Source organism: Ascaphus truei, chromosome 4, assembly GCF_040206685.1.
Source record: "Ascaphus truei isolate aAscTru1 chromosome 4, aAscTru1.hap1, whole genome shotgun sequence".
Taxonomy (NCBI): Eukaryota; Metazoa; Chordata; class Amphibia; order Anura; family Ascaphidae; genus Ascaphus; species Ascaphus truei.
In genome coordinates this window covers 397,507,035-397,533,019 of record NC_134486.1, presented here as the reverse complement: position 1 = coordinate 397,533,019, position 25,985 = coordinate 397,507,035, and the positions used below count along the sequence as shown (strand labels likewise).

Below are 25,985 nucleotides of genomic sequence, written 5' to 3'. Positions count from 1 at the left end.
ACGAAAGCGAGAAATATCAAGGACAAAGTAGAACCCTGTCTGCTGAAACCTACTGTATAGCAACTGATAATACATGGCTGGGGGATACGCCTACAGGTTTCTATAAGTGCTCAAGCTGTAAAGCTTGTAAATTTGGCAAGACAAAAACTGACTGTTTCTCATCCAATGTAACTAAGGAAGTTTTTTAAATTAAACATTTTATTAACTGTAGGGCTCGTCAGTTATTTACCTATTATAATGCCCCTGTGGATTACAATATGTTGGTCGTACCTACAGACCTCTCCGTGTAAGAATTTTGGAGCATATCCAAAATATTACCATTGGACTAGAACGTCATAATGTTTCATTACATTTTAAGAAATGTCATGACTCCAACCCATTGGGTCTTATATATCAGGGCATTGAGTTAGTTACATTGCATTGGAGAGGTGGTAATCGTATTCAGGAGGTTAAATATAGATATAAATCTGGTTTCCTTTTTGAACTAATTTTGATTAATTTATGCATTTTTATTAATGTGCCTTTTTTACTTCTGGGATATTTATTGGTATTTTTTAATTATTTTAATGTGTCTACAGTATACTCTTTAGTTTTTGTGTGTCTGTATTTTTGACTAATGGTTATTTGTTTCCATTTAGATCACCCATCCTTCTTTGCTCCGTTTTGTATCTTATCTTTTTTATTTTCATTTTTTATCTTTGTATTTTATAGTATTTCCATTATCTGATAGTTCGTTTTCCTTTTTTACATATAATTATGGCTGTTTTGATATTGTATTGATATGTATTAGCCAATCACTTTATACCCCGCCCCTCTTGTGCCGTGACGTCGACGTTCTGAGGGACTATTTAATTGTGACTGGCAGATTAACATATCCATACACCCCTGAAGAAGTCTGGTAATATCCGGATGAAACGCATCAGGTTGCCTGTTTTGTCTTGTGGACTGCTGCCACTATTGAGTCCTGCTGAGTTATTGCTGTGACTTGTCTGTGTGACCAGAGCACACGCTGTTTCCCTGCCTGTTTTTTCGCCGTTACTGTGAGCCTAAGGAGATCCATCTCCAAATCCTGATTGGTGGAGAGAGCCTGCGATGTCACCCGCCACTCGATCCCTGAAGTGGGTACTTTGGAGAAAACGCTGGTCGGTCCACTGCACAGCACAACTATATACAGGCATACCCCGCATTAACGTACGCAATGGGACCGGAGCATGTATGTAAAGTGAAAATGTACTTAATGTGAAGCACTCCCTTTTTCCCACTTTTGATGCAAGTATTGTACTGCAATTGTCATATACGTGCATAACTGATGTAAATAACGCATGTGTAACAGGCTCTATAGTCTCCCCGCTTGTGCACAGCTTTGGTACAGGTAGGGAGCCAGTATTGCTGTTCAGGACGTGCTGACAGGCGCATGAGTGAGCTGCTGTTTGCCTATTGAGCGAAATGTACTTACTCGCGAGTGTACTTAAAGTGAGTGTCCTTAAAGCGGGGTATGCCTGTACAGCACTACAGGACCCAGAGTGGTCATACCGCTTATTATATTCCGTGAGCATGTGAGGGTAATGAGCTCTGTGCTGTAGAATTTTTATTGTAATAAATTGTGTTGTACAGCAGGGCCCCGCTTCTCTGCGCCCCGCTTTTCGGCGATCTACTGATACGGCGGCACCGAGAAGGGGGCCGCCATCTTGTATTCCGAGTCGCGCATGCGCAGAATGGGCGGGTGCGCCCGGCACGCATGCGCAGACCGTAGTTTGCGCGTGCAGACCATAGGCCGCGCATACGCAGAATGGAGAAAACTCCGTTCTGTGCATGCAAAATAACTGAAAATCGCCGGATCCGCTTTCCGGCGATTTTCACTATACAGCAGGCCCCTGGAACAGAACCCGCCGTATTCCCGGGGCCCTGCTTTACTATATTTTTCTTCTCTCTCTTGCATACCTGTTGAGAGTACCAGCTGCACCACACCAGATTCCTTGCCTGATCAACATCATACCACATCTGAGAGTAGTTCTTGCGCTAGGTGTGTTTGTTATGACGTCCTTTAGGGTGTTGTGAAACTGCTCACGCTAGCTGCATCTCCTCTTGGGGATATTTAATATACTTTTGTATCACTTTTTTCACTTTTTGATTAAATTGATTTGGGTTTGCGCTCTGACTTCCTGTAACAGAGATATTCTATTAGCTGCGAGTTTGTCCTTGTAAAACTGCACGTTTGACATGGTCAACATAGCTGAATAAAACAAGCAAAAAATTCGTATTTTGTACTGCAAGTTGCATAGTTTAATCCGTGTATATGAAAAGTGACAAATCACAGGGTTTAACTGCCAAAACGCCCAGATTGTACAGTAATCGGCTTTAGAAGCGGAATGACCTGAAGTGGGTGATAACTCCATCACCAGTCTGACATATGGGTTTTGCCATGATATGGGGTTTTGCTCTCCCTCAGCAAAACCCATATTTCTGGTTCTGGATGGAACATGCAATACTAATACTGTAAGGTTAAAAAAAATTGTATCTGCCAGCTCTATTCCCCTCAGGGGCTGAAAAAGTAAAAGCAGTATATACTACAGTAGCTTTGCTTTTCTCAGAGACCAAAATGGTAAATAGCTTTGGGACCAGCTGTCTTGTGCCTGTCATCTGCACAAGAAGCAAGTCCACCAGAAGACAAGACCACCTTACAAGACCCCATTAAATAGCTGTTGCTCAGCAGTAAAATGTTTTAAGATTTACTGAAAAGGCATTTTGTAAAGGTTACATATAAATTTAGATGTGTGATCCATATTTGTAACAGATGTAATGAACTGAAAAAGGTTTTTTTCTGTCCTTGCCTTATGTATAAAAAATGCCCTGTGAACCTATTAAATTCAGTCGTGAGAACTCAGCATCCCTTGTGTTACTCTTGTTTTCTCGCACTCCGGGCTCATAACTATCATATCTGAGACCAAAAGAATATACTAGGTGCCGTGATGGAAAGCTCCCCGGGTCGAGTAAAGGTTAGCTGCCCTAGGTACCAGGTAAAATGGACCTAACAAATGGTGTAAGCAGTGGGATTTGCACAGAAAAAGGTGAGTGAAACGTATTTTAGTGTTTCTCAACCTTTTCTCTGCGAATCTAAAGAATCTAAATTTTATTGTTCAGAAGAATCGAGGGTTTAAGTCCCTGATTTATATAACAATGGGTTGGAGTCCCTGTTGTTTAATTGAAATGGGCTGTATATGGTGTCTCAGATATGATGGTAATTTAGGTTAAGATAAGATAATAATTGTTTAAGTAAAGAGAACTCAGCATCCCTTGTGTTACTGTTGTTTTCTCGCACTCCGGGCTCGTAACTATCATATGTGAGACCAAAAGAATATACTAGGTGCCGTGATGGAAAGCTCCCCGGGTCGAGTAAAGGTTACCTGCCCTAGGTACCAGGTAAAATGGACCTAACAAATATTAATAAGGCGTTTTTGCCTTTTGCATGAAATGAACCTTCTAGAATTCAGCTAGTTGTCCAAAAATGCGAGTTTGAGCCTTTTCGATCATTGTACTCAAATTTGCACAGCCGGAATAAAACCGCTTCTAAAATAGCCTTTTCCGCTCTATTTGGACATGCGAGAAGGGCATACAGAATAGCAAAGCCTGCAAATCCAGTTGGAAAGGGCTCTTTACACACACATTTGCACAACTCGGAGCTACTAGAATATCCCCCTAAAGGGTGCTAAGCTTTAGCATGCCGTAACTCCCATTCAAGCGAACAGGAGTTAAGTAGTGCTACAGTTTAGCACCCTTCAGAAAATCGTGCAAAACACAGTTATTCGGTAAACTACAAAAGAAGTTAAAACAAATTCAATGGGTGTTTCCATGTGATAGAGTCCCAAATGGCCTTATCACAGTTTAACAAATAACCCCCTATACAGTAAAATGAGAAGCAGGATAAGCACAGGAAAAATGCATGGAGTGCAATTAAAGTGAATGAAAGTCAAGATATCAATAGCTGTGTGTATTTCGCTTTTTAGCGTGGGGAGTATAGAGTGCAGTGGAGTTAGACACTATAACCTACTATAGCATATTCTCCTACTAAGCATGGAAATTAGGCAAGAGCATGATGCCAGCAGAAACAGATAATACATGTTTTTGCTAACAAACTGAACAACAAGACTACACCAGTTTGAAACAGATTTTTATATTAAACCATAACAATACCAGAAATGAAAGAATGCATCACAACATTGAAAAAAACGCCCCTCTATTACTGTACTGAACACATTTTCACACAATTAAACAATTAGTTCGGAACCACTGGAGACAAATTAACTCTCTCTAATATGACACAGTTCTAGTACTCAGGTTTCTTATTTTCTGAAGCCCTTTTTCTCCTTGATGATGAAGTTTACAGCACCATTCATGTGAAACTGCACTTACTATATGTAATGTGAACCATGTATAACCACAAAAGATTTCTGAAACATTTAAGAAAATCACAATTAAAGAAGACCTCGAATGTGATTAATTTCAATATTTCTTTAAAACATAGTGCTACCAGGAAATTTTACAATAAATGTATGTGATGTTAAAGGGAAAAGTCATTTTTATAAAACAATTGTTTTGAAAAAGTGATTCCTTGTGCATACACTGTACAATAGCTTCTATTTTGCGTATAACTTGTTGAACTGCAGTATATCCTTGTATAGATTTGGGGTTAGATGCAGTACTCATTCCAATCTGTATCTGGATTTCTAAGTAGTACAGTATTAGCTGTTGTATAATGGCGTGCAATTTTGTGTTCTTTTCCTATTCTTGGAATTATTGTAGTTGGCTTTCATATGCAGCTATAATTGTCATAAAAAATATTAATTTTCAGCTGCAAAAATGGATACTATTGGCTCTAAGTGATGGTGCCATCTGAGCAAAATACTATATTATCTAGCACTGGTAATTGGAAGAATGACTGATATCACTTTGTAGAAGTAACAATGATGGTAATCACTTTTTGTCATGTTAAGAACCGATGCCTATTTTTGCCATAATGTGCTAACCACAATAATGTCTATTCTGTCAAACTCAATCACTCAGATGGAGTAGACGGAACAGGTGTATATTTGGATATATGTCAGAAAAATATTTGTGTATTTGTCTGAAGTCCTTTAGATGTTTGAGACTTGTATTGCTATCAAGATGCAAACAGCTGCTTCTCCAGATGTCTACTAAATCCGTAGAGTGTCTGTTGGGATAGACAAGCCCAAATGGATTTTATTTTAAAGAATACATCCTCACCTCTAGTTAAACATATGAACATGGCTTATCTATGAATTGTCTACTGATACTGTACTGTATGTTCATGGAAAACTGTTTCAACATTCTCCAACGACTGGATCTTTATGTTTACAGCAGTAGATTACATTACAGAATGGGCTCACTCTGTAGGAATTGTTTACCATGGGACATATTTATAATTCTTCTGTTGTTTTCCTCATCTTGTCCTATGTGTTTTTTTTTACATTTTATTTTCCTATTTTTGTTCTTAAGATACATGTGGATTAAATGAAACCCAATATACATCATCATTAAGTATTTTCCTATTACAACTGAAAACTTGAAATATATATATAAAAAAAGAGCCATATATTTCACAATATCAGTTTGATATACTTCAAGTAATGGCAAACAAATACTTCATGCATTTTGCATGTAGTAATAATAATGTGTTGTTCTTAACACTGCTAATTTATACTCTATCCCTGTAGGTCAATACAGCCACAATGATTTCTTCTTGTAAGACCCTAGACACATTCATATAAAGACATGAACCTGTTGAAGCTAGACTGGGTTTCAAACTACAGTCTGTAGACACAGGTTAATTAATCACAAGGACTTTCTCACTTTGTTATCCATCATAACAGTTGTGACTAATCTGCTGATTTTTAGAATGTGACAATTATATGTAACTCTACCCAGCCAGGGGTATTTAACTATAACCTTAGCACATATTATCAAGTGTATCAAATTCTGAGTCTGTGTTGCACATTCCCTGTGTTACTTGTCCTAGAAAACCTGCCAGGTCTGATGTGGCATACATTGTTTAACAATCTGCACCAGATACAGGATGACACAACTGAGAGCAAAATATGAAGCATTGCATCAAACACACTTCTAGCCTAGTATGGAGATAACACAGATACCGCAAATGTCCCCATGAATTAAAAGCACATGCAAGAGGTTCCCAGCAACCATTAGAAAGTCAGCAAGTGTTGCCAAAAAAAGAGAATCTTTTACTGACAAATCATAATTAATAAAAAATGTGTACAAAATCACAAAGTGCATCTAAAGGGCATATATAGACAAAAAAAAGGAAATATATCTTAGATCAAAAAGCACAACATAAAAAAGGATATACTGTATGATCCAAACGAATGAGTAATCAAGCAAAAATACTTCTCATCCCAGAGAGGCATCGGGTCTCAGCCACCTTAGTTGGGACCTTAGTAAACAGTCTCAAGCACAGCAGCTGCACAGGGGAGTAACAAGTAAACAAAACCGGGAAAAGGGGAATAATGGGAGGAGTAAACTAAATAAAGGAGGCAATGTTTCAGGGGATAAACCCCCCGTCTTCAGGCCTGTTCCCAGAGTAAAAAAGAAGCACTTTATATGCACTTTGTGATTGTGTATTAATTTTTTTTATTAATTATGATTTGTCAGTAACACATTCTCTATTTAGACAAAACTCTTGCTGACTCTACATGTTTTTTCCAATGAATGCTGGGAACTTCTTGCATGTGTGTTTGACTTTCTAAGAGGATAGGGCCTCTCTTTTTGTTCCCGCTACACCTCACATTAATTAGCATTAAACTACATTACCAAAGAAGTGCTGTCTGAAACATACATTTCCCCATTAACTAAAAGGGCCAACATACTTCAGATAATAAAGAAGTGAACGATTTCATGGTGCAGTCCTTTTATTGGAATAATGTGACCATCAAACTGAATTAATGTCCCCCTCCCGATACCTACGCTAATCTCCCTACCCAGCCATGACATCACAAAAGTTAAAGTGTAAAGGAATTTCACCCAGTGCTCCACTCACTGTCCATCGCCTCACACGGCAGCCACTCCTCATTCTCCAGTATAGTGCTGCTCACCTGTCCCTCTCTCTTTCCCTGAAAAAAAAGAAAAACGTTTTCGCTACTTGCCCTCTAATACAGGTCTTCTTCGGCCCCTAGAAATATTCTTTAATGATGTTATTACCTCCTTACCCCACTGTTTTAATCAAGCATTCACTGACTTACTCACTGTCTTTTTTTCACACTCTATATCCATACTGAACTTTGGTTTAGTCTGAAGTTACTACGTTTAAGGGCTGATTCTTTATGTGATATTATATTTGACAAAGCGACTGCTCAGATTGTTTTTAATTAATTTCGGCTGAAAATGAACGGATCAGCCACGTTGGAACATACAGTAAATAATCAACCCTTAGTATACACACAGGAGGGGACACATGGCACCCCTGGTTTCTCCAAGGACTTTTTTTTATTGGACACACGTTGTGTCATGCATGTTCCACAAGCTATAGGAGGTAATTATCTCCCTCGTTATTATTGCACGTGCAATAATCAAATGGCTATCACCAGAATATATGATATGGGAGGAGACTAACTACTTCAATCACACATTAGTTACGTTCTTGCTTGGACAAGGCTAATATATTGCAGTTTAGATCCCTCTACCAACGGTATAAATATACTAAAGTATTCAACTCTAGACTATAAAAAAAAATCTTTATAAATTCTACCTAACAAGTAATAAAATACACTACCTACCACCATTGGCTATCTTAGTCCCCCCCCCCCGGCACACACGCACTAGATTAATGGGCTAATATGGATTTTGACCATTAAACAGCATTTACTGAATTAACTAAAACGTTTAAAATAAAAACATTAAAAACAAACATCAACTTCTAAACAAAACAGCCATTAAATCCATTGATTGTCACTGTGGCTACCTATGCCTTAATTGGGGTCCTATATAGCCTATTTGGAAATCAATGTTAACCATTTGAAAGAGTGACTACTGACCCCAGTGGGGCTGAAGCTGTCCTCCTCATCTTCATGGCCAAATCCCCCCAGAATCAATCCGATGCCCAGCCATAAAAAAACCCCCATAAAAAACAAATCCTAGCCCGATGGCTAAGAACACCCCCACAATAACCCAGAAAAAAATCTTAGTCCAATTGCTAAAGAAAATAACAACACAAAAAACATAAAAAATAATCCAAGGCCCAGTGGCCAAAATAACCCAAAATGCTAAATAAATCCAGGACAGATGGCCTATTTGCAATCCAAAGGCATCCGTGGTGTCCGACGTTGGATCCGTGGTTTCCGACATTGTTTTAAATGTTCTTTAGTTATTTTCTTCTTATCTTCTTTAAGCTGTCTTCACTCTTCTTCTTTATTGAGCCACGAGGTGTGGCCTCATGACTAACGTCTGGCCTTCTGATTCCACAAAAGGCCAGACGTCGCATCAACCAATCGTGGGTTTAAAAACCCACAAAAAGACTCATCCTTACATTTTTGTCAAAAATTAGGTCGAAAACATTTTACCTCAATTCGAAAAGGAAAAGGTTCTAATTTTTTCCATAATTGTATTTTACATTTAAAACCAAAACAAAATATTGGCACAAACAAAAACAAATGAAAAAAAAATCATAACCAAAACACCAAAAATATTTAGAACCACAACTAAAATGCCATTGAAAGTGCACACCAGTAGTATTTACCGTGCATCTACCTCTAGTAGAATGCAATAGATTGACACACTCTCTGACGAAGCGAAAACTAGGCGTGAAACGCGTTAGAGTGCTCTACCTCCAGTATGCCATGCTGTCTTTTTCATTAAATTGCTTTTAAACCAAGTTCCAGTATTGTAACCCTCCTTGTTACCTGTTCCTGCTTGCTGCTGTGCTCCGTTTTTTCCCCTTCACATTGGATTTCCTCTAGTAGAATGCTTGGTATTTTTTGTGCCTATACATTGTGTGAAAAAAAAAATGTCCCCTATAAAATAAATGTCATTCTCTTATCTTTGCAGCACTTTTCTGCCAAGAATGGTGCCTTGGATCAATCATTTTTTCTTCCGGCTTCTGTTTACGAGCAGGACTGAGCGTGTGGGCATCAGTTACAAAGTATTTAATTTTGACTGTCTTTTTAAACAGCACGTGCAAGACTGGGCCATTCCCATGTAAGTCCTATTTCTTATACCTTGCACTTGTTATTGAGTACATATATCTACAGTGCAACAAATACAGTATACATTAAGTTTTGTCCTTGGAAGAGATACAATAACGATTGAAGTTGGACTAATGATATCACAGGAAATGCTTTTTTCTTGTATGTGTTAACTGCATTTTTGCATTCTCCTGTATGAGATATTTTTGACATCTGAAAAAGTACTTAATTTGTAACATATAATTATTAGTAATGTTATAGAGAAGTATTCATAATTAGTACTTACCTGTATTTGATATGCCAGAAATATAATTTATAAAACTGTATTTGATCATGTGTTGTCACACAGCTTATTATCATCTCATATTTCCATCATTTTGCTACAGTCATGTCTCCAGTCATTGAATCTGTTTACTGTTAACTTTCACTGGGAATTGTCTTGGGGGAAACAAAGTTAGGATATGCTTAAACAAAAGAAATATTTATCTCAGTGTACTGTATACTGTATCTTCTGATGCACAATTTTGGGCACCACTCCATAGAAAAGACATTATGGAACTAGAGAGAGTGCAAAGAAGAGCCACCAAATTAATAAAGGGGATTGATAATCTGATTTATGAGCAGAGGCTAGCTAAATTAGATTTATTTACATTTGAAAAGAGGCGTCTAAGAGGGGATATGATAACTATATACAGATATATTCAGAGACAATACAAGGAGCTTTCAAAAGAACTCTTCATCCCAAAGGCAGTACAAAGGACTCGGGGCCATCCCTTGAGGTTGGAGGAAAGGAGATGTCATCAGCAATAAAGGAAAGGGTTCTTTACAGTAAGGGCAGTTAAAATGTGGAATTCATTACCCATGGAGACTGTGATGGCAGATACAATAAATATCTTCAAAAAAAGGTTGGATTTTTTTTTAGAATGGGAAGGTATACAGGGATATACCAAATAAGTAAACATGGGAAGGATATTGATCCAGGGATTAATCCGATTGCCAATATTTGGAGTCAGAAAGGAATTTATTTTTCCTCATGAGATATCATTAGATGATGTTTTACTGTTGGTTTTTTTTGTTTGCCTTCCTCTAGATCAGTGTTTTCCAACCTTTTTTGTTTGGAGGAACCCTTGAAGGATTTTGATAAATCTCGGGGAACCCCTATCTGGCTGACACATATTAGGTTCGACAGGGGTCAGTCACAACATTTCACACCTCACGAGCTACCTCTATTTCCCACCCTTTACCCATGTATTTCTCTCCCATCCATCTCACTAACTCTTCCCCCTTCCGCCTCGCATGTATTATCCCTTGCGTCTCTCTTACTCCCTCTTTTCCTCACTCCCTCCTACCCCCTCTCTTCTCTCACTCCCCCCATACCTTCCGTCAATTACCCCACTCTCTCTCAATCCACCCTACAAAATACATACGAAAAAACCCTACCCACAGGTGGGGGGGGGGGGTCTGTGGTCAATAGGAGGAAGCCCTGAGACTGCTTCCACGGAACCCTGGTTGGGAATCACTGCTCTAGATCAATATACTGTAAGTACGGATATAGGATAAAGTATCTGTCGTCTAAATTTAGCATACAGTAGGTTGAACTTCATGGACGCACGTCTTTTTTCAGCATCATCTACTATGTAAATAGTATGTAACTATGTATTATTTTACAATAAATAAACAGCATAAATAGCATCATTACCAGCTAACTACTTTTTGTTTCATCATGTGGTTAGGAAATGCTGCACTAGTGATGAGCATGTTGATTATCTTGTTCTTAGAGAAAAGACCAAGGATGCATTACTGCAGCTCAAGACCTGGCTGGAAAGAAACCCACAAGCAGTGGCTCACTTCCCAGTGGAAGTGCGCTTCGCTCGAGGAGATGACATTTTACTCAGTCCCTGTTACCATCGAGATAGCTGTTACATGAATATCATTATGTACAGGTGAGAGGATAGAAGCTATATATACAGTATTTGTATACAAAATTGGATGAACAATGGGAAGTGGATTTTACATCCAAAGGAATCCCTTTATAATTGCACACTTGGAAAGTACGTAAGTATGGGGATAATGTTGTCCAAGGTACAAATATTCCCTCAAGGCCATTCAATTGAATCGTGGGCAGTAACAATAAACATAATAAACTTTTATTACACCAACAATATGAAACAGGGTGTGAGGATATATATACATACAAGGGAGATAAAATACTGGTTGGTGGTGGTGTGGTGATAGGAATAGGAGATACTCTATAAGTGTACAAACAGGAGTCGCACCACAAGGAGTTAATATTCCCAGAGTAAGGATATCACTCCACAGGTTCAAGCACTTCCATGAACCAATATATTCATCCACATAAACCTCACATCTACAGTTGTATAGCTTAGTACAATGTGTCCAAGTATACTATTGATATAAAGTACTCAACGGTAATTGATGAATTGCAACTGATACCTAATGGCTACAGTGTTTGCAATTCAGAGGCAGGATTCTAACAGACTCCAATGCCCTCATATTAACTGCAGTGTGATGTGGTTATCTATATAAAAGCATATATATATTTGCAACAGGAGACAAGCGCAGGAAAGGGCCAAATAGTATAATATTGTTTGTGTATTTGATCAAAAAGTATCACAAGGAAAGTTTCACACTCACATGGAACAAAATGAAAAATAGTATTTGAATAAAATATTCAGTATGATCTCAATCACAAAGCCAAAGGTGCAATCAAGGACTTCAGTCCTACAGAAAATAAACCTACGCGTTTCATGAATCAACCACTTCCTCAGGGGACATAACTGTATATGTCCTTTTTGGCACCTTTGGCTTTCCGTAGTCCAATGCTAAGCACTCTGGGAATTTACCAGCAGAAGGAGGAGTGTTGGCAGCACTCAGAGCTTCCCTCGGCGTTGCAGACCAGACGGACTAAAAGACTACACCAGCGGTGCGCAAAGTGGGGGGCGCGACCCCCAGGGGGGGCGGGAGATTGTGCTGGGGGGGGCGCTGGCAGTTGCAGAGGCCCCGTGCTCTTCCCCCAGGCATTTAAATTAAATGCCGGGGGATCGCGTGAGGCCCCTGCAACTGTTTACTTACCGGGATTCAGCCGTCTGTGTTGCGTCGCCATGGCAACGCGGCATCAATAGACGCCGCGGCACCATGTGACCTGACATCACACGCCCACGCAGCATCATCTGACGCGTCTGAAGGAAGGCAGGGGGGCGCGAGAGCTGGGGGCAGAGAGACAGGGGGGCGCAGCACAAAAAGTTTGCGCTCCCCTGGACTACACTATCGTATGAGTGAGATCTTGCTGTTTTACATTTTGTACCATGTGAGTGCAAGACTTACCCTATGATACTTTTTGATCAAATACACAAACAATATCTCACTATTTGGCTTTGTCTTGCGCTTGTCGCCTGTTGCGAATACAATTTTAGAAGATGGGAGTGGAGAAATCTCCCAATGATGAGCTGCAGGAAAGAGAGACCCTGAGATTGACTACACAAGCAATGCAAAGTGTTCTCATTATTTCTTTGTGTTATCACCATTTGGTTTGTCACTTTGAGTTGTTACTTTGAGGCACTATTCAATCACCATTTTTCACAATATACACACACACATCATTTGTGTGTGTTGTTCAGACCTTTTAGGACTATATACTGTATATCACTCTCAGTATTCGTGGGATTCACTATTTTTTATCAACAGTTATTAGCGCCCTTATCTCATTTTGTGTTTTATATACATGTGAATGTGCTCACAAGTGATCTTTTTTTATTTGCTATATGCAATGTGGTGGAGGTTTCTTGTCGCCTTTTTTCACCCACAATAACTTTGTCACGACTCGCGGTCCCTCGTGCGTTCCCGCACGGACCTCGCGCACCCACACTTACCTCTGCTCCATTCCGACACCTGCTGGCAACCCTCCGCGCTGTCATCCTCCTCCAAGCGCTTCTCCTCACACGCGCAGAGCACTCCCCATGGGAGCGTCAGTCCCAGCTGACGCACTGCGCAGGCACAGACCCCGCATTGCGGGATTAGAGGGCAGCAGAGAGACCTGTCACCTGCGTGTGACGCACGCGCAATGCCACTGAGCGACGAGTCAAGAGGAACTCGGTACTTCCAGTACTGGCAGCTGTCTCCTCCCTTCCAGCCTATCCCTGGTCTCCGTGAGTGTTACGCCCCTGCTCCACCCCCCGGGGTGATTAGTTGGTGCCTGCTACTTATGCTCAGCTGTGCCACTGGCACTTCGGCTGAGCATAGACTCACGTTACCTTGTGTTTGCCTCTGCCTCTCGTTCCTTGTTTTGCCTTGTCCTTGTTCTGCTCACCCGTGTACCGACTCTGCCTGCCTTTGGAACCCTTGCTCTCTGGAACCCCGACCTTGGCTTGAACTTTGACGATCCGTACCTCTCCTGCCCTGACCCTTGGCTCCGGACTCCTACCATCCGCTCTTCTCCAGTTCTGACCTTGGCTTCAGTACCCCACATGCTCTGGATCTCTCCTGCATCGGACCCGGCAAGTATACGTTTATTCTGATTTCTCCTATCCCTGACTCGACCAGCAAGGCTACTCTACATTCCGGACGGGGTCCCCGTGTCTGTGGCTGGTGGCTATCTATCCCCATCTCAGCACAGGGGTCTCGTCTAGTTTGTGGCGAGCACAGCGTAACAAACTTAAAACATAATGGTAAACCCTACAGTCTTGAAAATGCAAAGCCAGCAGTACAACCAACTTCACACCATTAAGGTTGAAACATGTCTGTGAATGGTTTCTCTGGCTTTGCATCTGATTCCAATGCTGTGCTTTAAAGCTGTGTTAACAGCGAGCATTAGCTTATATGGGCTCCATGTAACATTGGTTTTTCAGACGATAGGTGAAATGTTGTGTGCTCATTTGCTTGTTATTTCCCAGAATCCCTTGCTGCAGTGGAAGCACTGTATGCTGGGGATAATGGTGAAAGGCAGGGAATAAAAGGCATATGTAATTTTATGCGTTTTATATATATATATATATATAAAACACATAAAATCACAGTGCCTATTGATAGGTATTGGAACTGGGTACAGATATGGATGAGAGAGAAGTATAGTAGCTGATGATATACACAATATTACTTAACCTAAACAAACAAACAAACAGCATATATGACAACAAGGAAAGAGGATAGGCATGGGAATGGGAAACACTGGGAAAAAAACACAAGGAATCAGGCCAAAAGATGCAAACAAATAAATAAATAAAATAAACCTGAAAAGATAATAAAAAACACTGGAACACCCGAGCAGCTATCCACAGGAAACAACCACATTCCACGATTCTTCTATAAAACAAAAGGGGACAGCGCGTGTTTACATGGAATAGGATCAGTTCTATTGTATTTAGAAGTCAAATTTAGACTGTACCACTCAAAAGAAAATGTGTCTGGAAATAGTTCTCGGTGCTCAAGGAAGAAAGGAACCCCCAGTTCCATCATTGTGGGCGGAGACTGACGGCTTTCACTAACCGGGGAAGGCACTAAGGACTTTGAAAACTAAGATTACATGGACTTAAAGGAAAGTACAGTACCATGGTCCGTTAGGGACGTGTGGTAATGGGCATATAGAAGGGGTTTTCCATGAAGCGTTGCCCCCCTTGCTTTCTCTTCTTTTTTGTATTTCATCGAACATAATAGCTTTTTGCCTCTTCTGCACCCCCCTCCCCAACCACCCCCACGCACACAGTTAATGTTAGTGTGCACACTCTGTGATTTTCCAGGGTTTATTCCATTTCTGAGGGATTTCAATTTGTACATATTTCCTAGCACACTTGTCCTTGCTTCTTGTCTACTCACTGTTGTGGTGGATAAGTATGATTTTCTTTTTGTTTTCATATTCATCATTGTTGTCTTAGGCAATTTATATTTTGTCTGGTGTTTTTTCTTTTTTTTGAATTATCCAATGTGATATTTTATATGCTTGTTTAATTGAAATCTTTTTTTATTTGACACATTGTGCTTGATTATTGGGATATTATTCCAGTTCCATTTATACTTTTTCCTATAGTCGAGTCGTGAGGACACTTTTGTTTTTTTTCTTTAGAACTTTTGTTACTGTAGGTTACATAAGATTTCAGATCATTTGTTATGTATGATTTGTTGTAGCCTATTTCATAATAGTCTGTTTTTTATCATGAGCACTCAAGGAAATAAATGAGTTGCCATATGGTCATCTATGTGATGTGCAGGTTTGGAATGTGTTTGTTGACTTGGTTGAAGATTGATCCAATGTAGTTAAAAGGCTCTCTCTCTATCTCTCTCTCTCTCTATATATACAATCTCTCTCTCTCTTAATTTCTCTCTTAATTTCTCTCTCTCTCTCTCTCTCTCTGTCTCTCTCTCTCTTCTCTCTCTCTCTCTCTCTCTCTCTCTCTCTCTCTCTCTCTCTCTCGTCTAGGCCATATGGAAAGGATGTGCCACATCAAGACTACTGGTTAGAATATGAGGCCATCATGAAAAAGGTTGGAGGAAGACCACACTGGGCCAAGGTATTCCACATAGTTATACTGAATATTAATTACACTACTTGCTAGCATCAATGCTTCTGAAATGATGTAGTTTCCATATACAGTATTCTGTACTTGTTTATGAGACTATCTCTGGGGCGATGCAGAATATTTTACATTAGGCAATGCATGGTCAATATTTTACTGATGGTAAGAAAGTTTGATTTGTGTAGTCATTAAAAATTTAGATCAGCACTGTTGATAACTCACTTCTACTTCATATTCTACCATCTCTTGGTAACCAAGCTCTATCCTGGTTCTTGTAATAACTCCCCGATTGCTTCTTTTCCATGTCTGTTGCTAACATATCTTTGTACCCAGTGGAACTGTCTGTTGGTGTTCCTCAAGGCTCAGTTCTTGAAATTCTCCTTTTCTCTCTCTACATGCTGTCATTTGGTGACCCCATCCACTCCTTTGGCTTTAGGTATCATCTCTACACAGATGATATGCAGATATGTCTATCCATTTCCATCACAGTAAATATTACTGTCATCAATTCTTTCACCAAAGAGCGTTGTCTAGATGTGACATTTTACTCCTCCCTTTCCTTCTCCATTCACATTCACACAATGGCTAACATGTGTAACTTCATCCTCTATTGCCAAGACCTACCCTTTCCTTTGGCAATCTACTCCTAAAACTCTAAGGCTAAGGCCCCGCTCCCTCCGTCAGCGCTCCCGCACTGCAGACAGGCGGGGCGCTGACAGACACAGTCCGCGATATGCGGTCTGTAGGGAGCGGGAGCGGGAGGTGGGCGGGAGTGGGAGGTTTGAGCGGGAGGGGGGCATGGCTTGAGCAGAGGGACCCGCTACTCTCCCCCCCCTCCCTCAATCCACGGGCTCGGGCTGGCACTCATACACACACACACACACTCAGGCACACACACACACACACATACAGACACACACACAGACAGAGGCAGGCACTCACGCACTCAGACACACACATACACACACACAGACAGGCACTCACGCTGCTTTCCCCCCACACTCCTCCCCGCTCCCCGAAGCCTCTCCTCCTCCAGAAGCCTCCCCTCCTCATTGGCTCACAGCCACACCACGTGACGCGTCAACGCTAGGGATCACCATTCTCTTGTATCCCGTAGCGGCTGACGCGTCTCAGCGTGTAGTCAGGGGGGACCGGGACCGGCTCGGGAGGATTCCCCTGCTGGTGGGGAACTCGCGTGTGGCCGCCCGCGCCGCCAGGCGCACCGGGTCCCAGGCCTAATGCATATCCTTACTCTCTCCTGATTGGATTATTCTAACATACTGCCCTGCCTCGCAACTTTCTCATTTACAATATAGCCATAATTCTGCAACTAGAATAATTAAATTTTCTATTAGAATAGTTCCTGCTCATATCTTACTTAAATTCCCCTCCTGGCTTCCCATCAAGTTTGGATATCTACAAAGTTCTCCTTATAATCTTCAAAACTTTTCACTTGTCTACTCCTCCCTATATATCAGGTTTAATCTCTCTTTATTCCCGTTCTTGTCTCCTGCCCTCTGCTCATTACTTTCTCCTTTCCACCTTTACTGCTCTTTCTTGTTTTAAAACATTTCCCATCAATGCCCCTTACCTGTGGACCTTCATCACATTAGGTATTTGTCAAGCACCTTCTCTCCCTAACTTCACGTCAAACCTGAAAACATACCATTTAAAATAAGCATTTAATAGCCTGGACTTATAGCTACTGCCCCCACCTCATAGTCGCACCTACCATACATATACAGTACCTACATCATCACTGCTGCTTCAGGAGTCAAACAAATACATGTATATCTAGTACAAATGTCTGCACATTTGGATTTTTTTCTAAGATCAACACAACCTACTGTACATTGTAAAGCATAGAAACATTACATTTGTCATCAGATAAGGACAACTTGATCTATCTTGAGTAGCCAAAATTGAGGACAGATCCTATTTGCTTCCTGATCTTGTGCTATATACATGACAGTATTGTACATCCCAAACAGCTTCACATTTCTTTATCACCACTGGGAGGCTGTTGTACAGTATGTATGTGTCTTTATTTATAGTGCCGTTAATATATATAGCACTTCACAGTAGTAATACACGTGACAATCGTATAAATAACAAATAATAACAAATAACCGATCATGGGAATAAGTGATTTCAGACATAAAAATGTACATTTCTGGGAGGCGCATGCCTGATGGCAAGGAGTATGGCAGCATAGCCTACTAGCTCCGTGCCTCGCTCCACATATTAATATATACAAAAATGGACAATTAAACGTTACACGCCGGAAAACATAGCAAACGCAAGCTACAACCGCAGAGATGTCGAAAAAGCTCACCAAAACCCGCAAGAAAAAGGGTTTACCCGAGTATTTTGGTGGGGGAAGATCCAGCAGGACGGCCACGGCAATGGCGCCCACCTCCCGCACAGGATCGGAGTCGGAGGACGAGGGTGAGGGGGACCCGGGGGGGAGATCAGGGACTGCTGCACGTGAGACGCTGTGACTTCGAGCGCCTGTATACTGACTTAAAATCCCTCTTACAAGCAGAAATTAAAGAACTGCGCAAGGAAGTGGGGAGCCTGGGCGCACGAACAAATGAACTAGAGGGGAAGGTGGATGCCAACGCTAAAACGGGACAGAAAAATGCCAAAAAAACAGCAGACTTACAGCTGCAGATAAATGAGCTCCGAGAGAGACAAGAAGACGCAGAGAACCGCGACCGCCGCAACAATGTCCGCCTCAGAGAAATACCGGAAAACATCGGGGACTGTGAGGAGTATGTGGCGTGGTGGCTGGAGCATCTATGCCTGGACACTCCAAAAGACAAGCTCATAATGGACAGGTGCCACCGAGCACCGACCACAACAAAATGAACAGCCGCGGGATATTATTGTGCGGCTCCATTATTACACGGCAAGAGAGGAGGTGCTGCAAAAAGCCAGGAATGCCGCCAACATGGAGTTCGAAGGGGCTAAATTACTGGTCTTTCAAGACCTATCACCGTCCACCCTGGCCCGACGCAGAAGTCTCTGGCCCATTACAAAGTTACTAAGGGACAAAGTGATTCGTTATCGCTGGACATTTCCGTTCGGACTGCTGGTGGTCCGAAACGGACGTCCAATATCCATGAAGTCCCCGGGTTGCGGGAAAACCCCCCAGGCACAGGGGAAGAGGAAACAGCCCAGGGACCCTCGTTGACAACGGTGGGGAACCCGGCCACTGAAGGAGCCGATCAGGGGTGAAGAAACCCATAACAACGTTTATAAACTTTTGTGACATTGCTAAGACACAGTTTAAAAGTTTTCGGTTAAAACAGTTACAAGTTGCTCCTATGCTGAAGTCTAGCCGGAGATGCACAAGCAAATAGCTTAAATTACACCATACCATGGACAGTGGAAACCTGTTAAAAAGACACTTGACTTACCTCGTGGTGGCGGCATGGCGTCCAAGATGGCGGAGACAGCGCATTCAGCGTGGCACGCAGAACCAGGAAGGCGGGATCGAGCAGGAAGATCAGGTCGAGCGGGAAGAGCTGCTGACGACGCATCCGCCTAGGTGAGCTGTCCATTCCAAAATGGTGGCCACTGGAAATACGTCACCGGAAGGGGCGGGACCCGGGGCGGCTATCTTGGAGGTGGCGGGGGACACTGGAAATACCGGCAACCACGTCATCAAGAAGAGCCGGAAGTCACAGCACCAACAATCAGAAGATTGAGCGTCGGAGGAGGGATACCGCCTGGAGCCGGCACAGCAACGGAGACGGAGCTGCACCAGACAGGTCACGCGACAGAGAGTGGCCAGCGCAGAAGAAACATGGAGTGAATGGTGCGGACTATACCTGAGACATTAAAAGAGTGTGGATGTGATTCTTGACGGAATGCAGGGGGCGGCTGAGAGAGAGAAACAAAGGTTGAGGGGCAGCATAAGAGTGGCGTAGGTAGCACCGAAAAGGAATCGGAAGAAAGAAGAGAGAACGGGGAAGTTTGTTGATAAGTAGGGAGGCGGAAGTGAAATATAGAGAGGGGTGATAGAGCAAGTGGAACAAGTAGTTGGAATAGGGTAGACGGTAAGAAAGAGAGAGGAAGTAGATAGGAGGGTTGGAGGATGGACTAGAGGCAAAGGGAGGGGCAAAGGGAGGGGAGTCGAGGTAGAGAAGGGAAAGCAAGTAGATGGGAAGGAAGGGGGAAGTGACAAGTTAGAAGGCAAGGGTAGGTTAGCAAAGTGAAGGAACTAGCATAAGTGATTGGGAGAACATAGATAAGAAGGTAAGAATAGACAGGAGAAGGAGTAAGGTGAGGTTGCTGCACCAAATTAAGAAGCTAGAAAGGGTAGGGCGGGATCAGGAGGGAAGCAAAGGGGACGCACGTAACCAAGACATATATAACTCAGGTATAGACAATGATCCAGAAACAAAACAGCAACACACGCAGTAATTCCGATCACAAATGACACTTGAAAAATAGGACCCTGCGGCACGCCTAGCCATACACCACTCAGAGGAAGCAGGTTCCACACATTGAAGTACATCAGGGGAAAAGCAGTCGCAGAGAAGGGGTGCTAGGACCGGTAGCAGTCAAGAAGGCATTCAGGGTGAGGGGAACTCAGCATAGGAGAGTTTTTGTTTGTAGCAACTAAAAGAGCGGGGCCGAACAGCAGGGGTTAGGGCTTGCTCCGGAATCCGCATGGGCCGATCGCCGGGACACGAGACGAACTCGATCCAGGTTACCGGCGAAGTCCCTTGGGTGGGGATTAAGGTGGGAGGGGGAACAAGGCGAGGGAGGAGGAAGAGTTTGGCATCTTCCACTGTGCACCCAAGGGCGTTGGACTCAGGACCAGGGTACTCATACCAGGGTCCTGAGAACATAGTGTATGTGTTGTGTTTGTGTTTGTCTCGATGTTTCCCTCCCCCCCCCCTCTTGTGTCCTCCTACCCCCTCTCCAGCACCCATACTTACCTGATCTGGAGGAGATGCAGAAAGATAACAGAAGAAGGAACGGTCACAGCAGCGAACGACACACAGCAAGTGTTCATTTCTGATACCGGAGCAGCCACCTATACCAGCAAAGATGAGTAGAGAGCTAATCATGGTGTCACACAATGTTAAAGGTTTTAACAGCCCAGTCAAGCGCAGAATAGCATTTAGGGACTATAATCGGAAGAAAGCAGATATCATCTTCCTGCAGGAAACACACTTTTCAAACACCAACCACCCAAAATATCTAAATAAAAAGTATAGATCTTTTTATTTGGCCTCTGCTAACGTAAAAAAAAAGAGGGTAGCTATAGTGGTGCATAATAGATTAGCGCTTACCATAGAAAAAAATCCATACAGACAAGGAAGGTAGATTTATTATAGTAATAGGTGCAATCCAGGGCCAAAACCTAACATTAGCCTCAATCTACGCCCCATGCGAACAAAACTCAGCATTCTTTATTCGCTTCTTCAACAAACTGCATAAGGTAGCGAAAGGCAATATTTTCTTAGCAGGTGATCTCAATCGCGCGCTAGACCCAGACTTGGACAGATGTAACTCTACCCACAAACAGGACGTACTAACAATACACAATGGCATACAAGACTGTCAGCTAGTAGACATCTGGAGGGAACAACACCCAGGCTCCCGTGAATATACCTTCTTTTCCCACCCCCACAACCGATACAGTAGGATAGATTACCTCCTAGTATCCAACAGAGTGGTCCCGGTGGTCGGCCATACTGAGATCCATGATATCTCGTGGTCAGACCACACACCGGTAGAGCTGAGGTGCACACTAGATACACTAGACAGACCTGGAGAAAACTGGAAGCTCAACGAGCTCCTATTAAAAGCCCCCGCAACAGAAACAGAAATCGGGGAACGGATTAATGAAAATGAAGGGAGTGTATCCTAACAGTCCACACAGTGGGAGGCCCATAAGGCTACCCTTAGAGGAATACTAATGAATATAGCCGCTAGATGTAAGAGAGAGAAAGAGAAGAAGATAATAGAGCTGCAGGAGAAACTGGCACAACTCACTGCACAGCATAAAACCAATAAAAATCAGGACATCTGGAAGGAGCTATCAGATACTAAAACTAAACTTAATCTAGTGCTGTCCTCCCTGGCCGAAAAGGAGTTAGCATGGTCCAAGCGCAGATTCTATGAACAAGCCAACAAGCCAGATACCCTACTTGCCAATAAGCTCCGAAACAAGCTTCGAAATGTTCGTATTGCATCCATCAAATCTCAGAGGGGGGAGCTTACCTCTGATCCTAGACAGATTGTGGAAGTGTTTAAAAACTATTACGCGACACTCTATGATGGAGACAAGGTCAGCCACACCCAAAAGACCGCAGAGACATTAGAGAAATTCCTAAAAGAGGCGCAGCTTCCTACGTTGAGCAGGGAGATTGGTTACAGCGGATACTCAACTTGGAGATCCCCCTGGACCCGTGGCTGTTCCTAGTGGGCAGATGGATCCGGGGTGTGTCCAATGCGAGATCGCAGCATTGTGGAAACAACCGGAATTACCAGCTATACCCAAAATCAGGAACAGAATTTGGCATGTTTGCCAGATGGAACAGTTGACTAGTTGGGTCAACGACTCTGGCTCAACATTTCTAAAAGTATGGGCCACATGGTTAGCCCAAATAGACATCCCGGGGATAGACACCGACACACTCTTGCACTAATAAAATCAGATGCGTTCTCCTTTGACAAAGCAGACCAGACGATGACATAGCAACGGATAGAGTAGGGCGCTTGTTTTGGCCGAAGAGATCAAGCTAGTTCACATACCAAGGTGCAGCTCCTCCCCCCGCAGAAGCAATCTTCGGTGCCTCCCTCCCCCCGCCTGCTCGCCCAGGTACCCCATATGTGTCCCGCCCAAGTCTGGTAAGTCACGTCTGTCCCATTTCGTCTGTGTATGTCGTTTGTCTAGTTTGTCTGTCGTCTTGTTTAATTGTTATGTTCTTTTTGACGCATATGGTTATCCATTAATACATGCTAATGGGTGGTGATGTCATGTATGCATTGTAACACCAAATAAAAAGGAAAGTTATAAAAAAAAATGTACATTTCTGAAGAGGAGTCCCTGCTCCGAAGAGCTTATAATCTAATTGGTAAGTAGGAAGAATTAACAGATACAGTAGGAGGGCATTCTGTAAGTGCATCTGCAGGGGGCCAAGCTTTATGTATCAGGTGTATAGTATTAGCCACGGAGCTACTCATATGCTTCGTGTTTTAAGGTGGGTCTTAAGGTGTGTTTTAAGGTGAGTCTTAAAGGTGGATAGACTGGGTGCTAGTTGGGTATTGAAGGGAAGGGCATTCCAGAGGTGTGGGGCAGTCAGTGAGAAAGGTTTAAGTTGGGAGAGGACTTTAGATACAAATGGGGTAGAGAGAAGAGATCCTTGAGCAGAACGCAAGAGTCGGGATGGTGTATAGCGAGAAATTAGGGCTGAGATGTAAGGAGGGGCAGAAGAGTGTAAAGCTTTAAAAGTGAGGAGGAGAATTGAGCGTGTGATACAGGATTTGATAGGAAGCCAGGAGAGTGATTTCAGCAGGGGAGACGCTGAGACAGATTTAGGAAAGAGTAGAGTGATTTCATGAATCTGCTACATTTTCAATTAAAAATGTACCCTGAGCCCATAACTATCCCGAGTCAGTGAATGGCTTCTTATTCTTCTGTTCCTCATTCTCTGAGAAGTGTTTACTTCCTGTTCCTTCTTGACAACTTTGACAGTTTCTATCATATCAGTTCTCCCTCATTTCTTCCATAATGACCATTTTAAGGTCATTTAGTCTTTCCTGTATTTAACGATGCAACTTGTGTACCATAGTAGTTACTCTTCTTTGCACCACCTCTTCATTTGTTCAGGTCCTTCTGGAGGACCAATGTTTTGATACTGTCACTGACTTTTATTAAGACACAACAGGACTATAACATTGGCGTGATAAAACTTGTGTTGATTAAACTATTCAGGATAGGGATACACCACTTTTGCTGGATATTCCTAGCCCAGAACTCAAGACTCAGGTTTTACCAAAGGGACACAGTAGTTAGAAATAAGCTCTTGAATGTTTCTAACAATTATAACAGCATAGCACATTTCATTTCAATATAATATAGACTTATAAAGAAATACCATTTTAATCTTATTATTGTTTTTTGTTTTGTTTTTTTAAACTCGCAGATCTTACATCTGTGTTAAATGTACGGAATATTTTGTATATCAGTATTGCTGAACCTGAGGAAGAGAGGAGAACTCGCGAAAGCTTGTTATCATATATCAATTGTTTGTCCAAATAACAAAGGTACCACCTAATTCTGTAGTTATAACAAAAATGGGAATGAGACACAGAAATACACCATTAGCCGATTGGTGTCCAAGTTGGTATTAACTGTTAGTGAATGGTACTGTGGACTGTGATGTGTTGTCTGTCGATAAGAATTGGAGTCTACTGGCTGCCTAGAGCAAAGTGCTTGTAATTGCCCTTCTGATCATCAATTATCCCCAAGCGACTTTCCATCTGTTTGTAATCATATCTGTAATATCAAGAGAAAAGGCAAGGAAGTGCACTCTACAAATTATGACTATACAATTCCCCCTGCAGCAACCCGTATATCAGTATGGGACCGGCTGATGATCAATATTGGATATGGACTATGGGGCCAGATGGCTTCCCACATTGATACTGGGGAGAGTCATCCTAAAGAGCTGGCGTTAACCTTTGACTGTGCCAGTACCACCGGCTACTGTACATTGCCTGCGAGAAAAACATTGGATTTCTCCAGCATGGCAAACACGAATGGATGCTGGACTGGCCCTAGCAATATTTACATTAGCTCATATTCATAAACATTTGGCTAAAATAGTATACTCGTGTGCAAAAATCAAGAATTGCTTATGCATGTTAGACAAATATGCAAATGTTTTTTAAAAAGCTGCAAAGATGTCCACAAAGCAAACCGCGCACCTCTCTACTAATACTGTAATTTAATCTAGTCTATAATGAGTAATGATTAATGGGAAATAATCCAATGTGTACTCCAGAGAGTTTAAATGACTTTTGGTTTATCTCCGTGCTTACAGTAAATGAGTTGAACTGAGAAAGCCTTATCCATTAGGTCTTAGATTGTCCTTTTATGATGCATGCTTCACTTGCCTAAACGATCATACTTATCGTATGGGGAATTCGCTTTTGTTTTTATGGAATCTAATTTTGATTGTTTTGACTTTTTCTTAGGCTCACACATGTACCCGTAAGGACTTTGAAAAGATGTACCCAGGATTCAACAAATTTAACAGCACCAGGGAGAAACTTGACCCGACCGGGATGTTTCTAAATGCATACCTGGAGAAAGTATTCTACTGAGCAATAACGAAAAACAGAAATTGTGGCAAAGTGCAACCTATAAATCATTAAAAATGTCTTAAACTAAAAAAATAATCATAGTGCAGAATGGATATCCAGAAAGGAAGTAGCATTCTATTGCATAAATCACTGTGACTTAAAGTTCCTTATTGTTAATACTTCAAAATGTGAATGGTGCATCTACTGTAAAATAGTTATTGCACCTGAAGGAATAGTTCATCTGTGAAAACAGAAATATTGAAAACGAATACAATAAATTACAATGGTAAAGCTCTGAATTGGTGTATTTATATTATTTAAGTAATAATTATATATATTATATATATATATATATATATATATATATATATTGTATTGTATGTCTTTATTTATATAGCAAATCAAACTCATTTATTGAGCCAACACGACGTTTCGACCATATCGTGTTGGCTCAATAAATGAGTTTGATTTGCTAAACCCGTTGTGCCCTATGTTCCTTTGTTCATCTGTTCAGGACTGATTGCAGGCTTTCGTGCAAACACTGGAGCACCGGTAACTGTATCATTATTTTTCTTTTTGAGGTGTGCAGCATTTCCCTTATATTGTCTGGTTTATTTATATAGCGCCATTAATGTACATAGCGCTTCACAGTAATAATACATGTGGTAATCAAATAAATAACAGAGCATGGGAATAAGTGCTTTAGACATAAAATAAACATTAAGGAAGAGTCCCTGCCCCGAGGAGCTTACAGTCGAATTTGTAGGTAGGGAGAACGTACAGAGACAGTAGGAGGGAGTTCTGGTATATATATTTATATTTAGAGCTGTCAGTGTACACAGTGATTCCCTTCCCAGTAGAGCATATGTAGAATGTAAATGCGTGGTGCTAAGGACCGATAACAGAAAATATAATT

The 25,985-nt window shown here is 41.8% G+C and overlaps 1 protein-coding gene across 1 annotated transcript in view; it reads left to right on the top strand.

The window, feature by feature from the left end:
- Positions 1–25,368, top strand: part of LOC142493904 (L-gulonolactone oxidase-like) — a 272,413-nt gene extending 247,045 nt beyond the window's left edge. The window contains exons 9-12 of the mRNA XM_075598611.1: positions 9,073–9,222; positions 10,988–11,152; positions 15,640–15,730; positions 24,962–25,368. Coding sequence (XP_075454726.1) covers positions 9,073–9,222; positions 10,988–11,152; positions 15,640–15,730; positions 24,962–25,090 — 535 coding nt within the window. The 3' untranslated portion in view covers positions 25,091–25,368. The remainder of the gene's footprint in view (positions 1–9,072; positions 9,223–10,987; positions 11,153–15,639; positions 15,731–24,961) is intronic.
- Positions 25,369–25,985: the final 617 nt, after the last annotated feature.